This window comes from Gymnoscopelus microlampas (assembly GCF_963454915.1).
Source record: "Gymnoscopelus microlampas genome assembly, chromosome: 7".
NCBI lineage: Eukaryota > Metazoa > Chordata > Actinopteri > Myctophiformes > Myctophidae > Gymnoscopelus > Gymnoscopelus microlampas.
The window spans coordinates 53599111-53618418 of NC_139944.1; the positions used below are offsets into that span (position 1 = coordinate 53599111).

At 42.3% G+C, this 19308-nt stretch overlaps 1 protein-coding gene across 1 annotated transcript; it reads left to right on the forward strand.

Moving 5' to 3' along the window:
* Positions 1-6189: 6189 nt before the first annotated feature.
* On the forward strand, positions 6190-18874 carry LOC311049213 (E3 ubiquitin-protein ligase MARCHF9-like; the record flags this gene model as incomplete). The annotated part of the gene is made up of 4 exons (XM_084062707.1): positions 6190-6570; positions 11722-11877; positions 16121-16313; positions 18486-18874. The coding sequence occupies 4 exons, from the start codon at positions 6190-6192 to the stop codon at positions 18872-18874; spliced, it is 1119 nt and encodes a 372-aa protein (XP_083918833.1).
* Between the last annotated feature and the right edge of the window lie 434 nt (positions 18875-19308).

Here is a 19308-nt window from a genome sequence, read left to right on the forward strand (position 1 = left end):
TCGACTAAATCAACTGTAGATTTAGTCGACTAAAATGTATGTTGGCGGTGCCTTGATGGCTTTGGGTGCATGCTGAAAATAGGCGAATATACAAGTTCACAACGCATCGCAACAGGCTCTCTTCTCCACTCTTCCCTTCCTAACATTTTAGTCTAGTTTTTAATTGTTGATGAAATTGTCAATATATTTAGTCTCATTTTTAGTCATCATATAGCTTAGTTTTTATTTAGTTTTCATCAGTGTAAAAAAGGTAGTCGACAAACTCTTTTCGTCAAAGTTTTAGTCGACGAAATCAACACTGCTACCAGGGCACCAAAATGCCAGGAGTGCCAACCGGCTTTAGCTGGTTAAAGCCAGTAATGACCTCTATGCCTCCCCTCATTATTCCCAGGCCAGTTGAAATACACCACTATCTTCAACCTTCATACCACAACAACCCCCAAGGGGGAGCCACCGAGTCCCAGGGGGCACAGAGGATGATTAATGCTATAGCACACCACACAGACGCCCACAGTTTTCATGCAAAATAAAAATGAAATATGGCCCCTTTTTTTGTAATGCCCTGATTCTTTTAATGCCACCAATCCTCCCCCACACCTTTTTTTTGTGATACCCTCGCTTTTAAGGACCAATCCTGGCATGGATACTGTATGTACGGAGGTTGAGTGTGTGTGTGTGTGTGTGTGTGTGTGTGTGTGTGTGTGTGTGTGTGTGTGTGTGTGTGTGTGTGTGTGTGTGTGTGTGTGTGTGTGTGTGTGTGTGTGTGTGTGTGTGTGTGTGTGTGTGTGTGTGTGTGTGTGTGCGCGCGTCCCGTCCCCCTTCATGGTGTGATCATGAACCATTTTTTAAGACTTTGATATGACATAATTCCTAATCCTCTCATTCCAACCCTGTATCCAAGACTGTCCAATTTTCTTTCTGGTTTTGTGTTTGCTTTTGGCATTTAGCAGATCCACAGCAACTTATAGTAAGCAAGGTAAATAACAAGGTATTAAATACATCAAATGCATAGAGACAGTGTGTAGTGCCTCAGTAATCTAGGATCATAGGTAAAGCAAGAACCTATCATCAGTCTAAACATTATAATTATGTCACAGTTACTTTTCAGGATTCAAATTAAAAAGTAGCAGATCTACAAGATCAAAACGCGTCGCTTCACGCCGTGTTTCGACCTTCTAGATCTGCTGCTTTTGATTGTTTTGTGTGACGCTGTAGTATGATCAAGTAGGGCGTTAATTTACCAAAAAAAACATTTAAAAAAAAAGTTAAAATCTGGAGATAAGAGGTTTCTGCCCGACAACAACAAAATGTCAAGGTAACAGAAATAGTGTGAAATAGTATGACAAGTTAAATAAAAACATTGGGATGGGGGAGTTCCACACCAGATGAAATATAGCCTACTTTCTATTCTAGGGAAATGAGTCTAAGATGCAGGGTCGAGGGACCTCTATGTGCAGTGGTGGAAAGCAGCTAAGTATATTTACTCAAGTATTGTACTTAAAGTGTGTACTTTCAAGTAGTGTACCTAAGTACACTTTTGAGGTATTTTTTACATTACTGGAGTATTTCCAATATTCAATACTTTTACTTCTACTCTCAGTTTTACTTCTACTCTAATCTCAGAGGCAAATATTGTACTTTTACTCCACTACAATTATTTGAAAACTTTAGTTACTAGTTACTTTGCACACACAAATTATTATATTATAAAACATACATTAACCGCTTTAGCCCTATTTTATACTGTACCTACTGTATGCGATGCTTTGTGAGCTTGTAGATCGGCTATTTTCAAACATTTTAGTTTACTTTTTTACTATTTTTTACATTACATTACAGTCATTTAGTAGACACTTTTATCCAAAGCAACTTGCAATAAGTGCATTCAACATAGGTAGGGAACGAAACTACTAATCACCAGAAGTCTTAAGTGCATTCTCTTCTAAAACAAGCAACTAAGAGTATACCTAGCCCTAAAGTAAAAGTGCAATATATCAGCTTCCTACTTTCTTAAACAGATGAGACAAATAGGAAAATCAAATGAGCAAGAGCTAAAACAAATAAGTGTATCGAGGCCAGTAGGCCAGACAAAGAGGAAGGGTAGTGTTTCCTGAAGAGGTGGGTTTTCAGCCTGCGGCGAAAGATGGGCAGTGACTCTGCTGTCGTGACATCAGTGGGGAGTTCATTTCACTGTGGGGCCAGAACAGAAAAAAGCCGTGACCGGCCAGAAGGACCCTTGAGCGACGAGGCAATCAGTCGCGACGAGGCAATCAGTCGCCCCGAGGCGGCAGACCGAAGTGGTCGGGCAGGAGTGTAAGCCTTGACCATAGCCTGGAGGTAAGAAGGAGCTGTTCCTTTCACTGCCCTATAGGCTTGCACCAGGGTTTTAAATTGGATCCGCTATGGGGAGCCAGTATAGAGAACGGAGAAGGACGGTTGTGTGGGAGAACTTGGGGCGGTTGAACACCAGACGAGCCGCAGCCTTCTGAACAAGCTCCAGAGGTCTGATGGCAGACGCCGGGGCACCAGCAAGGAGGGAGTTGCAGTAGTCCAGGCGGGAGATGACAAGAGCCTGGATGAGCACCTGGGCTGCCTTCTCCGTGAGGAAGGGGCGAATCCTCCTGATGTTGTAGAGGAGGAATCTGCAGGACCGTGTCACTGATGCGATTTTCATGCCAATACTTTTGTACTTTTACTCAAGTAACATTTTGAATATAGGCCTTTTACTTGTAACTAGAGTATTTTTATATTGTGGTATTTCTACTTTTATCTAAGTAAAAAAAAACTTTTTCTACCACTGGAGGCAGGGTTGAGGGACCTCTATGTGGAGTCTTGTGTTTTTGCATAAGGGTCAGTATCTGATGTGATAGGAGGCAGAAAGTACAGCGGTTCTCAAACCTTTTGAAGTCAAGGACCCCCATTGTCCCCAAAATAATATGTATTTGGCCGCAGACCTCCCATGTAAAAAAACAATTTGTGCCAGGAACCGCCAGAAGCAAAGATTTGAGATTTAAAAAATTGCTTTAAAGAATTTATATATTCAAAGATTTTTCCAAAACAATTGCAGATATACAAGCTCATGAGCTTGTATATCTGCTATTTTTGAATAGCCAAAGTATACAGATTGGACAAAATTACATTTTATTCATTAAAATAAGTTACATAGTAAAGCATGAGGCTTTAACCATATTTTACACCTTGGCTATTCAAAAATAGCAGACATACAATATGAGCTTTTAGATCTGCAATGTTTAGGAAAAATCTTGAAAATATGTGCAAATCTTTAAATATATATATATTATTTTTTAAAGCATTTATAACTCAAATCTTTTGCTTCTGGAGGAGGCCCCTGACACAAAAGATTTTTGAGATGGAGGGTCCACAGCCAAATAGCCTACATATCATTTTGGGGGTCCTAGACATGAACAAGTTTAAGAAGACCACTGCTCTATTAGTTGAAGAAAGATATTTAACAGGGGTCTTCAACAGGGGGTCATAACTGCAGGGGATTATTTTACACTAACCACTTGAACCCATCTCTATTCTGAGGGGAACATTATAATATAGCCAAAAATAGCAGATCTACAAGCTCTCAACGCCTTGCATTGCAAAGCATTGCGAGCTTGTAGATCTTCTATTTTCGGCAAAGAGGTTTGGTGTAGAGGGGAAAAAAGAGTAGACCAAGTACAGAGCCAAGGGTCAAGTTTACAAAGTATTGAAGGTTTAAGTGGTAAAATGTCTGAAAACACACTTTTAACATCAATCCAATATGTAGGACTGGGGGTCCCTGCTTCATCTCTCTCTCAGCTAGGGGGTCCTTGGAAAAACATTGAGGACCCCTGATAAAGGCTATATTATTTCTTTCCTTCTGATCAGTGGATTAATTTCACCACGTGGCCTCAACGTCACATGAGAATCAGCACCGCGGACGGGACTCCCTCTTTCTTTGGTGTTTCGCCCAGGTGGGCGTGGCTATATGCCTAAACCTAACCCTTAACCCAGTTCGTTCCCAAACTGTTTTTTTGGTCGTGACTCGTGACACAAAAGAGAAATTTGATATCTTCCCGGGATCCAAACTAGTGAAAATAGACGCGTTGTGAGCTTGTAGATCTGCTATTTTCACTACTTCTAAAGTATTGTTTTAAATGTACTTTAATGGAGTTTAGATTATATGGATAATACAAATTAAAATAAACGAAACAAATGAATGGAAAATATTTTGAAATATAATCATTATTTTTAATAAAAAGTAAAAACAGGGATGTTTACTTGCGAGTCGCGGCCCATAAAAATGGATCCGCGACCCACCGTTTGGGAACCCCTGCCTTAACCTAAACCTCAAAACCACGCCCACCTGGGCGAAGCACCTGGGATGGAAAGAGAGAGTCAGCACCGCGGACAGCGACCGACCGACTCTCTCCAATGCGCAGCTTTTTCACTGTGTGGAGACACTAGCTGTGTGTCTGTGGAACTGGAACCTCTCTCTCTCTTGTTCCCTGGATATATAAAGACATGAATGGACCCTCAAATAGGCTATAGACAAAACAAGTGTTTTTCTTCTGTGTCATTCATCCAGGCCTCTGGACTCCATCGGGACGGCATGTAGATTTGGGGAGTGGAGACGATCACAAGGATCTGATTAAAACCTGGATCCAGTCTGGATGGAAAAAGCCATTTTTATTGTTATTGATTTTAACCGAAGGCCACGCTGTTGTGGTGGCGATATGTGTCTGATTTATGATAGACCACCGTGTGTTCCCTCTGTAACGTTTCGAAGAGGAAGGGACAGTTTCACGTTATTATTATAGCTTCTTCTATTGTCTGGCTCATTTTTTTGGTCATTTTCTTTGGGGGGGGGGGATGTTTTGCTCTCTCCTCCTGGCATCCTGGTTCTTCCCTGGATGATGATGAGGATGATGAGGATGATGATGCTGAGCAGAGATGATTGTAAAAGAGAAGAGGAGCCATGCAGACACTACCAGTCGCCATGAGATGTGTATTATGTGTTATTCTTCCTCCAGACACACTGTCATTGTTGGTTCTCTAACATGCTGCTAGACCGAAGGGTTGCTCGAGGAGTTGGAGGAGGAGGAGTAGCAGGAGGAGGAGGAGGAGGAGGAGGGGGAAAGGTTGTGGGGGAGAAACCTACTCTGTATTTACAAGCCAGAATACACCACGGTGAAGAGGAGACTATAAATGCGATGCTGCTGCCGGATAACATGACTGAGACAGCCTACTACAATAGTACTACTACTGCCCACTGACTGCATCCTATGTAGCCTATTTACACTCCCCTCATAGATAGATAGATAGATAGATAGATAGATAGATAGATAGATAGATAGATAGATAGATAGATAGATGAGAAACTGAAGTGGAAAGACTGATTTAAGTTATTTGTGCTATTTATTAGATTTATTTTGGATGTATTTATAGCATCCCAAACCCTCACAAAGCCTTGTCTCTCTACAAAAAAAAGAGCATCCATTCTGCCTTTGAGCCCAAGAAAGAAGAATAGGCTACAAAGAAACAATTGACATTATTTATTTTATTTTTAAATTCTGCACAGCCTATGCAAAGGGTTTCAACCGCAGGTGTTAGACATGATTCACGGATGTATCATCATGACGTGGTGATTGATTTCGTTCTACTATAAGAGCCCATTGTGACTTCTATGTCCACTGGGCTGCTATCACCACCATCAGCCTCCATTGAAAAACCCCCTGGAAAGAAACCGCCTCTTGTCCATGGAAAGAGCCTCTCCCGTTGGCTGGATTAAATGGAAAGAGCCTCTCCCATTGGCTGGATTAAGCTGCACATGCTATAACAACAAGATATGGAGGCATGCTATAGGCTGTTCGAATAACATGCATTCTGACCGACGTCTGTGTCCAGCAGTGGCGCCCTCTGCTGGACAAATGATTTATAGTACTATGGACATTTTGGATGTTTTGTTTTTATAGGCTTGTAGAACTTAACTTGAACCAAACTGCATTGATGGCAAAGTAATAATAATAATAACAACAACAACAACAACAACAAACAAAAAAAAAAAAAACCAATAACAATAGAAAATGCATTTAACTCCTTCTGTTCTTAAAAGACTAATGAAGCCCCTTTGAGAGCTGAAGAAGGCTATTTCTTAATGTTTCTCACCGTGGGGCCTCGGTGCAGTGACGTTATTTAAGAATGTTTAAGTACCGCATCCGTATGTTTCTAAACGAACTGAAAGTGTTGGTGTTTATGCGCTCTGGATCCACACGGAGAAGCGACACAGAACCCAGAGACCCGGACAGGAGAACCAGAACCAGAACCAGAACCAGAACCAGAACCTCCAGGATGGTCCGCGGGCTCGGGGACTGCGGATGTCCCCCGTTCGACTGCTCGGGCCGGGACGACGACGAGGAGTACTACGGGTCTTCGGAACCTCGGCCGCGGAGCCTGGCGTTCGAGGAGCCCAAGATCCACCACCACCAGGCGGGCCTGGGCGCCTCGGCCTCGCTGCCCAGTCTGACGGAGAGCGGGATAGGCTCACCACAGTGCCGGATCTGCTTCCAAGGCCTCGAACAGGTAAACACTAACAAGTAACCACTTCAATCCCCTTTTTTTCTTCTTTTTTCCATTTAGAGTAGCCAATTATTTCTACCCCATTTTTTTCTCCCCAATTTAGTCGTTATGCCATTAATTCCTCCACACACACATTTCTGTGTTATTGTCACTGCTGTTATATCCTACTGACTCACCTGCCAGTGAGGAGCCCCCACCGGGAGGACACAGTGGTGGAAAGTCACATGTACTCAAGTACTGTACTTAAGTAAAAGTTTGAGGTATTTGCACTTTACTTGAGTATTTCCACTTTACTTGAGTATTTCCAATTTACAATACTTCAACTTTTACTCCACTACATTTCAGAGGCAAATATTGTACTTTTACTCCACTACATTTATTTGACCACTTTGGTTACTAGTTACTTTGTATATTTAGCTTACAAAACATACACACTTCAGCCCTTAAACTTTGGCTATTTGAAAGCAGCCGATCTACAAGCTCACAACTGTGAGCTTGTAGATCTGCTGTTTCAAAGGATTTTTGTACATTTTCAAATCCGCACTTCGCAGGCTCCCAACCCCTGAATTGAGACACAGCTCATGGCTTTCGCTGTACCCAGACAGTTGACACATCACACAGACATTACAATAACACTGTGACTACAGTTTATTTGTATTATTTTTTACTGAAAGATTAGCTGCAAACTATAATGGTCATGAACAGCGCCAGCGGCAAGCAAAGCGTACACAGAGAGTGTCAGTCATGTTAATAAGGAGGTAGGAGGAATAATCATTCGTCCATTGAAAGAAGCAGCAATTGTCAGAAACGTATACATGACTACTCAAAATAACTGAAAACCCACAATTATCTGATCTAAATAGTATTGGACATAGTATCAGCGTGTCCAGGACCAACTGACGTCTATGGAGATCAAGTCAGAGATTCTTTTTGACTCATGGAGAGGGAAAAGTTTCACATTTGTAAGAAGGCAGAACATGATACTATACCAACATCACAGGAAGGTGAAGTGGTATCAAATCCTTCAAACGATTCCTCTTCCACAAGAAGAGGAACATGCTATGAGGCATTATGTATTATGTATTATGTACTAAGTCAAAGTGTTATGTACTATAAGTCAGGGGTATTCACGTTTAGCAGAGAGAGAGCTGAAGCAGGGACCCCCACTACATATTGTATAGATGAGAGAGAGATGAAGCAGGCACCCCCCACTACATATTGTATAAGATTGTGTTGCAGATTAAACTTTTTCATAGATTTCATAGACTTGTTTGACAGCAACTATCATCAGCGTTGAATTGATGCTAATGTGTATTTTCAGACATTAAACGTGTAAGCGGTCAATACTTAGTAAACCTGACCTTTCACTCTGTACTACTACAAAAATAGCTACAAGCTCACAGCGCCTTTCAGCGCGAGGCGTTGTGAGCTTTTGGATCTGCTTTTTTGGCAAAAATTCTCCTCAGAATAGGGATACTAGGGTTCAAGTGGTTAATAATGAAAAAAGTTCCTATCACACAAAGATTTGGCGGCCCCCCCCTGTAGTAACTCTGAGGACCCCCGAGGGTGTCCCGGACCCACTGTTGAAGACCCCTGTACTAAGTACTAGTTGACCGGGGTCACCCAGGGCTCTATACTAGGTCCGCTACTATTTCCCTTTAAACCAAATCTTTCCAGTGAAAATAGTCGATCTGGGCTATACTTTCACCCCAGAATGTTCACCCCAGAATGTTCAACCCAGAATGTTCATCCCAGAATGTTCATCCCAGAATGGTCACCCCAGAATAGGGACGCTATAGGGCTCGAGTGGTTTTTGAGTGGTGCTGAAGGCAACCACTCCTATACATGAGATGTATTTGTATTTTTTTGGGCCCCTAACCTCACTTATATTTACTATAAGTGAGGTTTGGACACTGACCAATCCTGCACCGTGATTGGCCAATAGTCTACAACGCATTCTACAACGCTAACCCTTCCACAGTCAATGCAAATCTATACTTTTGCAAAGTCAGCCAATCACATTACAGCTAGTGTCATCACCACTAGCTGTAATGTGATTGGCTGACTTTGCAAATTCAGGACTGTGATTGGCTAGCGAAACACATGACACATGTGCAGCCCTATGAATAGCAGTATAGACTTAAACAAAAACACTTTTAAGTTTTTTTTTAAGTGAATCATTTCCATCACTGTGATGACCACTGTGACCACACCACTTCACACTGGGTGTGATTTTTGGGGCGGTGTAACCGCCCCCTATAAGTGAGGTTTGGACACTGACCAATCCTGCACCGTGATTGGCCCACTTCACACTGGGTGTGATTTTTTTTATTAATTTACAACTAAGAAGTATAAATCTGCAAGTGTTGAATCTGTACGTTGAAAACTATAGCTTCAAACAGGCAAACATGGGAGTCAGAAAGGGGCTTTTGTGCTTCTCCCATGTTTCCCCCCAGTTATAAGAACCAGCAGAACCAAATGCATGTCAGCCTATCAAAGTGGAACAAAATGGAACATGTTATGAGATATGCAATCAGAGACACAGTCTATGCATCCTATACCACCCTGCAGGGCCTGACAGAATCCATACTGACAGCCCAAAGCAGTACTAGATTATTCTTATGGATAATAAAAGTGACATGAGATGACGGTATGAAATATACTATAATCCACCTCATGGAATAGCAGGAAGAGTGCTGGTATATATTACAATGAACACAATATGTGTGTTTTCAAACTCAAGCTTGTACGGCTATTTTCAGAAAGTTTTGCTTCTGTATTAGGTCATTTTTGACAATTTGGCCAATGTTTGACAATTGTTTTTGTATAGTTTGTGGATTACCTTTGATGCAGTAATGGTCCCTAACTTGTAACTTTATAAATGTGCAGATACCCTGTATACACTTATACTGTATGTTGGTTTGTTTACTGTTGAGTGAGAATAGAACAATGTTGCAACATTAAGCTTATCACCGGGTCAAAAATACTCTGGGGACCCCCCTGAGCGTCCCGACCCACAGGTTGAGAACCACTGTTACAGACAAATGACGCTCATTATTTAAATGGTGGGTTTGTATGGAGTGTGCAAACTGAGCAAATATGTGTCCTCAGATTGGCTGTAAATGAGAGTAGATAATGATCCTTAAAATATCCAGAACCATGTAATAGCCACACTTGAATTAGGAATTGGCTACTAGCCTAGTTAATTCCCCCCCCCCCCCCCCCCCTTTTTTTAATATGAAAATGATGACTCTAGTCAAGTGCACCCCAGACTTTTATTTCCACAAATTGAACTTCTGGAACCCACTTCCGGAGGAGGCAAACATTCAGCGAAATTTTTTTAGTCTTGTTTTAGTTGACTAAATATCATAAGATTTTAGTCCACTAAATCTACAGTTGATTTAGTCGACTAAAATGTATTATGGATGAGGCTTTGATGGCGTCACACTCGCAATGCCTGAATTGTAGAACGGCTACCGAAAATAGCCAATCTACAAGCTCACAGCTGTGAGCTTGTACTGTACACCCACGCACAGCCAAGCATAAAATCACATGTCTTAGTCCTACTGGATTTCTTCTCCACTAAGTCCCTAGTTTTTATTTGTGGATGAAATTGTCAATACATTAAGTCTTAGTTTTTGTCATCATAGCTTAGCTTGTTTTCGTCAGTGGAAAACGTTTTTTTTTTTTGTCAAGTACTGTACTTAAGTACAATTTTTAGGTATTTTTACTTTACTGGAGCATTTCCTAATTTTACTTCTACTTCACTACATCTGAGAGGCAAACGTTGTACTTTTACTCCACTACAATTATTTGAAAACTTTAGTTACTAGTTACTTTGCAGATATAAATTATGATATTATGAAACATACATTAACCACTTTAGCCCTGTTTTATACATAGGCTATTTGAAAATAGCAGATCTACAAGCTCACAACGCGTCGCGATGCGACGCGTTGTGAGCTTGTAGATCTGCTATTTTCAAGCATTTTAGTACTTTAAGTACATTTTGATGCCAATACTTTTATACTTTCACTCAAGTCAATTTTGAATTCCGGACTTTTACTTGTAACAGAGTACTTCTACATTGCAGTATTGATACTTATACTTAAGTAAAACATTTGAGTACTTTTTCCACCACTGAGTGTCATGTTCACGGAGCAGAGAATGTAGAACCATTATAATAATGCCAAAGCCTGCTGCTAGAGAAACCCATTTGCAGGTGGATGCACTGCCAGCCATGATAGGGTGTATTTATAGGATATATTTGCATGAATCGTATTCAGATGCCCATGGGTATTAAGAACGCCACGTTTTCAGGGACCCAGTGTGTGGTATATTATATGAAAACACATCCCACACAGAACACATAATGGTGCCATAATGTGGGGATTGTAATGGAGGTTTATAGTTGTGGGGTTTTTTATTTTTAAAAGCTTTGGCCTGCCATCAGTGTGAAACTGCAGGAACTGACATTCACCTGGTAGCAATATTTTCCCATTCCACTAATAGTTGTTTTTTTGCTTCTTAGCGCAATATGCTGTAACTGCAGGGGTGTGTGTGTGTGTGTGTGTGTGTGTGTGTGTGTGTGTGTGTGTGTGTGTGTGTGTGTGTGTGTGTGTGTGTGTGTGTGCAAGAAATTGAACTATTTCAGGTAGTGTATGTCTTTTGGGTGGTGGAGCTTAATTCATTAAAAAAATGATTCTTATACTGTAGGTCAGGGGGTCTGGGATTCCTAGGGGGTCCTCAGAGATACTGCAGAGGGGCCGCCAAATCTTTGTGCGATATGGACTTTGTTATTTTATTTTAAACACTTGAACCCCTGCATCCCTGTTCTGGGGGGAACATTAAGCCGAAAATAGCAGATATACAAGCAGATCGGCTATTTTAGGTTATTTTCGGCGAAGAGGCAACCTGCTCATCATGGGCAGTTAGGGGTTCAGTGTCTTGCTCAAGGACACGTCGTCAACTCAAGTCAGGAATAGATGGGAATCAAACCTGAAATCTTTCCAATTCTGAGCCACTCACTGCCTGCTACTCATGATTTGTCTGTGTGTGATTGAAACATCATTAATATTTTTATATAGTTTAAAAAAAAAAAAGCAACATGATCCAGCAGTGTAATAATGATGCAATTGCCTCTATGTCCTTTAGGGGGAGCTGCTGAGCCCGTGTCGCTGTGCGGGCTCAGTGCGTTGTACACACCAGCCTTGCCTTATCCGCTGGATCAGTGAGAGAGGCTCCTGGAGCTGTGAGCTATGCTACTTCAAGTACCATGTCCTGGCTATCAGCACCAAAAACCCACTGCAGGTACACACACCAAACACTGGCTATCAGCACCAAAAACCCACTGCAGGTATACACACCAAACACTGGCTATCAGCACCAAAAACACCAAACACTGGCTATCAGCACCAAAAACACCAAACACTGGCTATCAGCACCAAAAACACCTGCTATCAGCACAAAAAAACCCACTGCAGGTATACACACCAAACACTGACTATCAGCACCAACAACCCATTTTTGTCTCATTCCTAAGCCAATAATTTGATGACCGGCAGCGGTTCCGATAGGAGACACAAAGAGTCTCCTTTGTCTCCTACCGGAACCGCTGCCTACCGGTCCGCTGGTCATCAAATTATTGTCTTAGGAATGAGACAAAAACAAAACAATATCCATGATTTCAAGTCTCCATGGGGCGACTAATAGATAGAAAAAAAGTTATTTTTGGGGTGAATTATCCCCTGAGGGTCCACTTTGAGAACAACTGGTTTAAACTCTTTCTAAGTTTGCTGATGCATGGGGACCCCCTGGAACCCCGCTCAATGACCCCTGGTGGGGGTTCCCGGACCCCACTTTTGAAAACCAGTGCAGTAAGCATGCGTGTTAAAATGATGTCTAGATCTGACTTCAAATGTGATGTGATGCTCACGAAAGCTGTATTTATTTATGTATCTTCTACAAATGAAATCTTTATGAGTGTCCACAATAATAAATAAAGCCGGTGGAAGCTTTGCCTCTTCTGGGATGAACTGTAAAACAAAAACTCTACAAAAAGCTGCACCAACAGGCTTTATAGAGGAGGCTCTTAACACATTAAGACCAGGAAAACATGGTAATTTCTTTGGCTATTCAAAAATAGCAGATATACAAGCTCATAGTGAAGCACCGAGTGCCGCGCTATGAGCTTATAATATGCTATTATATGCTGCTATTTTTGAATAATCATGGAAATGTGTGCAAATCTTTGAATATATATATATATTAAAGCGAACATTTTTAACTCAAATCTTTGCTTCTGGGGGATTTTACAAATGTCTTCTAAATCCTAACAGTTCTCTTTTTTTTTTAAACTTATGTCGCTATAATATCAGTGGTTCTCAGACTTTTTCATGTCAAGGACCCCCCCAAAATCATATGTATTTGGCCATGGACCACCATCTCAAAATATGTTGTTCCAGGGACCCCCCATGTAGAAGCACAGATCGGAGTTAAAAATGTTCGCTTTAAAACAGTCAAAGATTTGCACACATTTTCACGTTTTTTTTTTTCCCCCAAAGAAAATAGCAGATCTACAAACTCGTGAGCTTATACATTATAGCTGCTATTTTTGAATAGCCAAGGTATAAAATAATGCTTATAGCTCAAATCTAAAGGACACAGATGTGTTCCCGGTCTTTACGGGTTAAAGCCATGATCACTCTGGAAAGCACTTGAAGATGTAAGGCACACCGACCCGATGTGATTACCCAGCAACTTCTGCTGGACGGTATACGTGATGCTGCTGATGCTGCTGCTGGGCACGGAGCCAGGATGAAGCCAGGATGCACTGAACCAACGCTGGCCTGGATTCAGCTGCAGTTTAATAGTTGCATCAGCTGCAGTTGCATGCGTTGCACACACACACACACACACACACTCATGGATTAATTAAGTTCTTCTCAGTCACCTGCACGACTGATATCATTTCTGTCATTTGGATTCCATTTAAGCCGTGCATGTCTTTTATGGATGCATGTTGCGCAGCAGAAAATAACCGATCTACAAGCTCATTGAGAGCTTGTAGATAATAGGCTGTTTTCAGGTTATTATTTCATGATTAGAGCAAATTGGATTTGTAAAAACAGATTAGAGCAGCAGCCGCATCAGCTGCAGCTGCATGCGTTGATTGCACACTGTAATACTACAATCTGAGAACCCATCGTCAAATAAAAAGGAAAAACAGCGCCCTCTGCGGTTTTTCACTTTTGCATTTGTCTCTGGGAGGGGGGGGAATTAACTAGACACATGCTCACTGGAAACCGGGGTTTGGACATGCCCTCAGCCCTCTATTTCCGGTGGAAGTTCTCATTCCCACCAACAATATTTCTCCACGGAACACTAAGACCATTTCTCCCAAAGAACATGGATGGTTTTGGTTATAAGCCCACTTGTTTCTATGATGAAAGAACAAGTTAAAATGTCACTAACTTTCCGTGGTTTTGTCGCCTTCGAGGACGCTATTGTTAAATGAGTTTCGGTTTGTTTTCAGTGGGAAGCGAGCCGCACACATGTAAATCCCGGCCACTACATTTGATTGGGTAAAGCGCGGCCTGCTTCCTGATCTGAAGGCACGCCCACTTGTAGCCAATGTGCATGGTTTATCAACACGGCTCCAGACAGATTCAAGCGCAGCTATCAATCTGTTCTTGAGAGATTAGTAATACTATAAATTAGGGATGAACCGATCTTGGCCGATACCGATGTTTAAGATAAAAATGTAGCCGATAGCCGATACTGATACTTGTTATTATTTGCTCCTTTTGTGCCAGGGAAACACATACATACATCATAAGAAATAACTGTTCAGAATCTGCAGAAACACAACATAAATGCCTTGATGCAACTAACATTAACGAGTGTCAACGAGCCTGTGACACACACACACACACACACACACACACACACACACACACACACACACACACACACACACACACACACACACACACACACACACACACACACACACACACACACACACACACACACACACACACACACACACCTCAGCTGTGCTGAACTGAAAGTGACTGGAGTTAGTTAAAATCAAAAGCCCTTGAATATGACATGATAATGTTTACTGTGATTATGGTAAGCTTACATTTCATATCACAAACACCATAGAGTAAAAACTCCTGTAACTTTAACCAGCAAAAAAATAAAATACAGATATTAACCGATAACAGCAAATATCGACCAATGCCGATATATATATATATATCGGTGCATCCCTACTATAAATAGAGATATACCGATACCATTTTTTCCTTCCCGATACCGATTCTGATAACAGTGTAATTAAAAAATATAGGACAGTGGTTCTCAAAGTGGGGTGCAGGGACCCTCAGGGTTCCAAATGGACCCTTACAGGTCTGTGCCTCTGAGTGTACAAAATTGGCGTCCTATAATGTTAATGTCTTCACAAGTATAGTAATACAAACGTACGTGTTAGGATGTAAAGTTCATACTGGAGCCACAAACCACCAGGAAACAAAGGTTGCAATCAAATATCCAGTTTATTTAGCCGGATACTGATGAATAGTGTGACAGTAGGTTTTCATGATGATTGCCGTGGTTCTAATCAAAGACACAAAGAAACAAATTATAATATCATGCCAGATAAAATATCAAACATAAATATGGCCTTTAAATCATATTAAACATTAAGGTATATCATCAAAATAATAACTGGCCAAGTATTTACTTCATAATATTAAACATCTAAATATCCATATAACCATTGGTGGAAAAAGTACTCAAATTCTTTACTTAAGTAAAAGTGTTGGCATCAAAATGTAATTATTAAAGTACCAAAAGTTTAAGTACTAAATATTTGAAAATAGCCGATCTACAAGCTCACAACGCGTCGCGATGCGACGCGTTGTGAGCTTGTAGGTCTGCTATTTTCAAATAGCCAATGTATAAAATAGGGCTAAAGTGGTTAATGTATGATTCATTATATCATAGTTTATATCTGAAAAGTAACTAGTAACTAAAGTTTTCCAATCATAGTGGAGTAAAAGTACAATATTTGCCTCTGAGATGTAGTGGAGTAGAAGTAAAAGTATTGGAAATTGGAAATACTCATGTAAAGTATAAATACCCCAAAATTGTACTTAAGTACAGTACTTAAGTAAATGTACTTAGTTACTTTCCACCACTGCATAACTCAAGTTCATCAATTATTAAATATAATCCACATCACTAGAAGTAAAACACTGGAACTTACATTATAGCAGGTTTAACAGACGCATGGCAAACATCAGAACATGGGCAGCACACGGCAAACACACACAGGCCGGCCGCATGTGTTTGGAGACAAAGGACAAGGGGAGAACGGGAATCCAGTCCTGCTTTTATAGTGGGAGGAAGTGAGGTCACCACCACAGGTACCAGTCTGAATCCCATTGTGGTGCCTCCTTGTGGAGCGGAGGGGAAATGCACCTTGCCGTTTCTGACTGTGTGTGTGTGTGTGTGTGTGCGTGCGTGTGTGCGTGTGTGTGTCCAGTGGCAGGCCATCTCTCTGACGGTCATAGAGAAGGTGCAGATAGCAGCCATCATCCTGGGCTCTCTGTTCCTCATGGCCAGCATCTCCTGGCTGGTGTGGTCCTCCTTCAGCCCGTCGGCCAAGTGGCAGCGCCAGGACCTGCTCTTCCAGATCTGCTACGGCATGTACGGCTTCATGGACATAGTATGCATAGGTAAGAGGCTTCATGGACATAGTATGCATAGGTAAGAATACACAGTATGTACGGCTTCATGGACATAGTATGCATAGGTAAGAACACACAGCTACGTATATCTGCTCTTTGAAATCCCCCTGAATGTCCCTCTGAGAGTGTACAAATGTAATCAGAGTTACAAAGGGCCCAGGGTGCAATGGGCCCCTTACAGGTCCATGTGGTTCATTTATCTAATGGTGCTTTTATAAACGCACCTTTATCCAAAGCGCTGCAATGTACATTGCATTCACCCATTCACACACCAGTGTAGCAGGAAACCATGCAAGTCGCCAACCTGCTCATGGACAGCAGTTAGGGGTTCAGAATCTTGCTCAAGGACACTTTGGAGGAGTGGGGGATTGAGCCAAGCGGCTGCTCTACCTCCTGACCACTGTCCCTAACAGGTCATTGTCTCATAGTGAACGGTGAACATGGCCAAGCCGGAGGTACTGTGAGGGAATTGAGTCCCTGAAGGAAGCTGGATGCCCCTCTTTTATGGAAAAGTTATTTTGTTCTCACAGACTCACGTTCACATTCCTAGTAGAAACCACCAGGAAACAAAGGTTGCAATCAAATATCCAGTTTATTTAGCCGGATACTGATGAATAGTGTGACAGTAGGTTTTCATGATTATTGCCGTGGTTCTAATCAAAGACACAAAGAAACAAATTATTTCCGGACCGCTGGCCTAGCGGTCCGGGCACCTATAGGCTCCATTGCAGCCTGACAGCGTGTCGCGGGTTTAGGTCCCGATCCCGACGGCCGTTGCTGCGTGTCATTCCCCGTCTCTCTCTCCCTATTTCCTGTTTGTCTATATACTGTAGTGTATACTACCAATAAAGGCAGGCAACAAAATATATATAAAAAAGGGGAAAAAAGAAAGCTTAACTGAACATTCTGGCTCGTGTTCAATAGAGAGATTCATAAATCCAACCAGCAAATGCCACATGACGTCACACCAACATTTTACAGCTGGTACCTGTGTGAGCGACTGACAAATAAAACCATCTTGAATTTTTAATCCAGTGGATTAAAGATCAGACAGCTGCATATTTGTGACGCATTTATTCCGAAGCCAATATTTGCTGTTGGATCTTATATGGGAAGTTGAGTGTTACTGACATCTGTGCTGAACTAATACAGAACATTTGTTAGTGCAGGGGTCTTCAACAGGGGGTCCGGGACCCCTAGGGAATCCTCAGAGTTACTACAGGGGGGGCTGCCAAATCTTTGTGTGATAGGGTTTCTTTTTTTTAACATTAACCACTTGAACCCACTTTAATGTGTTGGGAAAAATACCATGCATATTTCCATCACAATCCAGCCCCCCCCCCTCCCCCCTGTAGTAACTCTGAGAACCCCCAGGGGTCCCGGACCCCCTGTTGAAGACCCCTGTATTATAAAGATATTGTGCTGGCCCAGAATAGGGACGCTAGGGTTCAAACGTGGACCATCTCTAACTCATCACGTTTACACCTCCAAAACCCATCGCAAACAAACAGCTGCAACTGAAACCATCTCAGACACAAGACTAGACTTGAAAGAGAAAGCTGAGATATAATCAGATCTGACAACTCCCTGAATAACTGTGTGACGTATTTGTCTACACTGACACTCAGACCGAGAATATTAACTTCTACTGTCTAGACCAGTGGTTTCTAAAGTGGGAATTTGGGGCTATTTTTGAATAGCCAACATATGAATGGATTAAGTGGTTAAAATGTTTTTTGATGCTATATTAAAGGAGTAGTTCACCCCCCCAAAAAATCGTATTTTCTATCACTTACACACCCCATGTTTTTTTCGCCCCTGAGGCAATAATTTGATGACCGGCGGAGACTCAACGTGTCGCAATTGAACTTGTAGATCAATTGCCGATCTACTGTACAAGTGAACTTGTAGATCGGCTATTTTTGGCAAAGAGAGAGTTAAAAAAAGATTGTATCAACGTACGTTCTTTACAGGTGCGTTTTACCAATTCTAGAGGGTGTAAATGGTGCCGGATATGCAGCTCGGCAAAGGTGAATTGAACCCAATGTAATGACGGAGGACGATTACACGATGAATTTAAATCTCTGCGATACGATTATTGTGAGTGTTTTATATCACGATAAACGATAATAACGATTATATCGTCCCATCCCCAAACAGGCCTGATCATCCACGAGGGATCGTCCGTTTACCGGATCTTCAAGCGCTGGCAGGCGGTCAACCAGCAGTGGAAGGTCCTCAACTACGAGAAGGCTAAAGACTTGGGCGACGCCCTCAGCTCCAGCTTCAAGGGCGGAGCCTCCTCCGGCGGCGGCGCCCACCACGGCCGCTCCGGCTCGGGCGGTCGGAACCCGTCGTCGTCGGACGGTACGGACAGAGGAGGAGGAGCTAGAGGAGGAGGGGCCAGTGAGCGCGTCAGGAGGACTCTCCTCAACCACCACTGTGGCTACACCCTCCTGCACATCCTCAGCCAGTTCAGACCCAACGGGGGGCCGCACATCAGAGCCAGCTCCAACCACGAGGTGGTGATGAGGGTGACCACCGTATGAGGCAACGCCCCCCCGCCGTCCCCTCCCCCCTCTGAAGGGGGAGTCCTTGTTTTTTGCATTCAGCCAATCGCAAGGCAGGCATGCAGGGCGGGGCTTGGTAGAATCTAGATGCCGTTGGACTGGTCTGGACTGGTCTGGACTGGTCTGGTCTAGTCTGGACTGGTCTGATCTGGACTGGTCCGTTAGGACTTGTGGCTCCTAACCTGTGGGTCGGGGACCCCCAGGGGGGTCCCCCTCCTCCCCACATGATTTTGGGGGCTGGGGGTTCCCCTGATGACAGTTATTTAAGTGACAATTTAAGGACTTTTGAACCGTTTTTTTGAATACTTAAAAAAAGAAAGAAGAAAAAAGAGCATTACTGCATCAAAAGTAATCAACAAACTATACTGTAAAAACTGGGTCTAACGTTGGCCAAATTGTCAAATGATATAAGA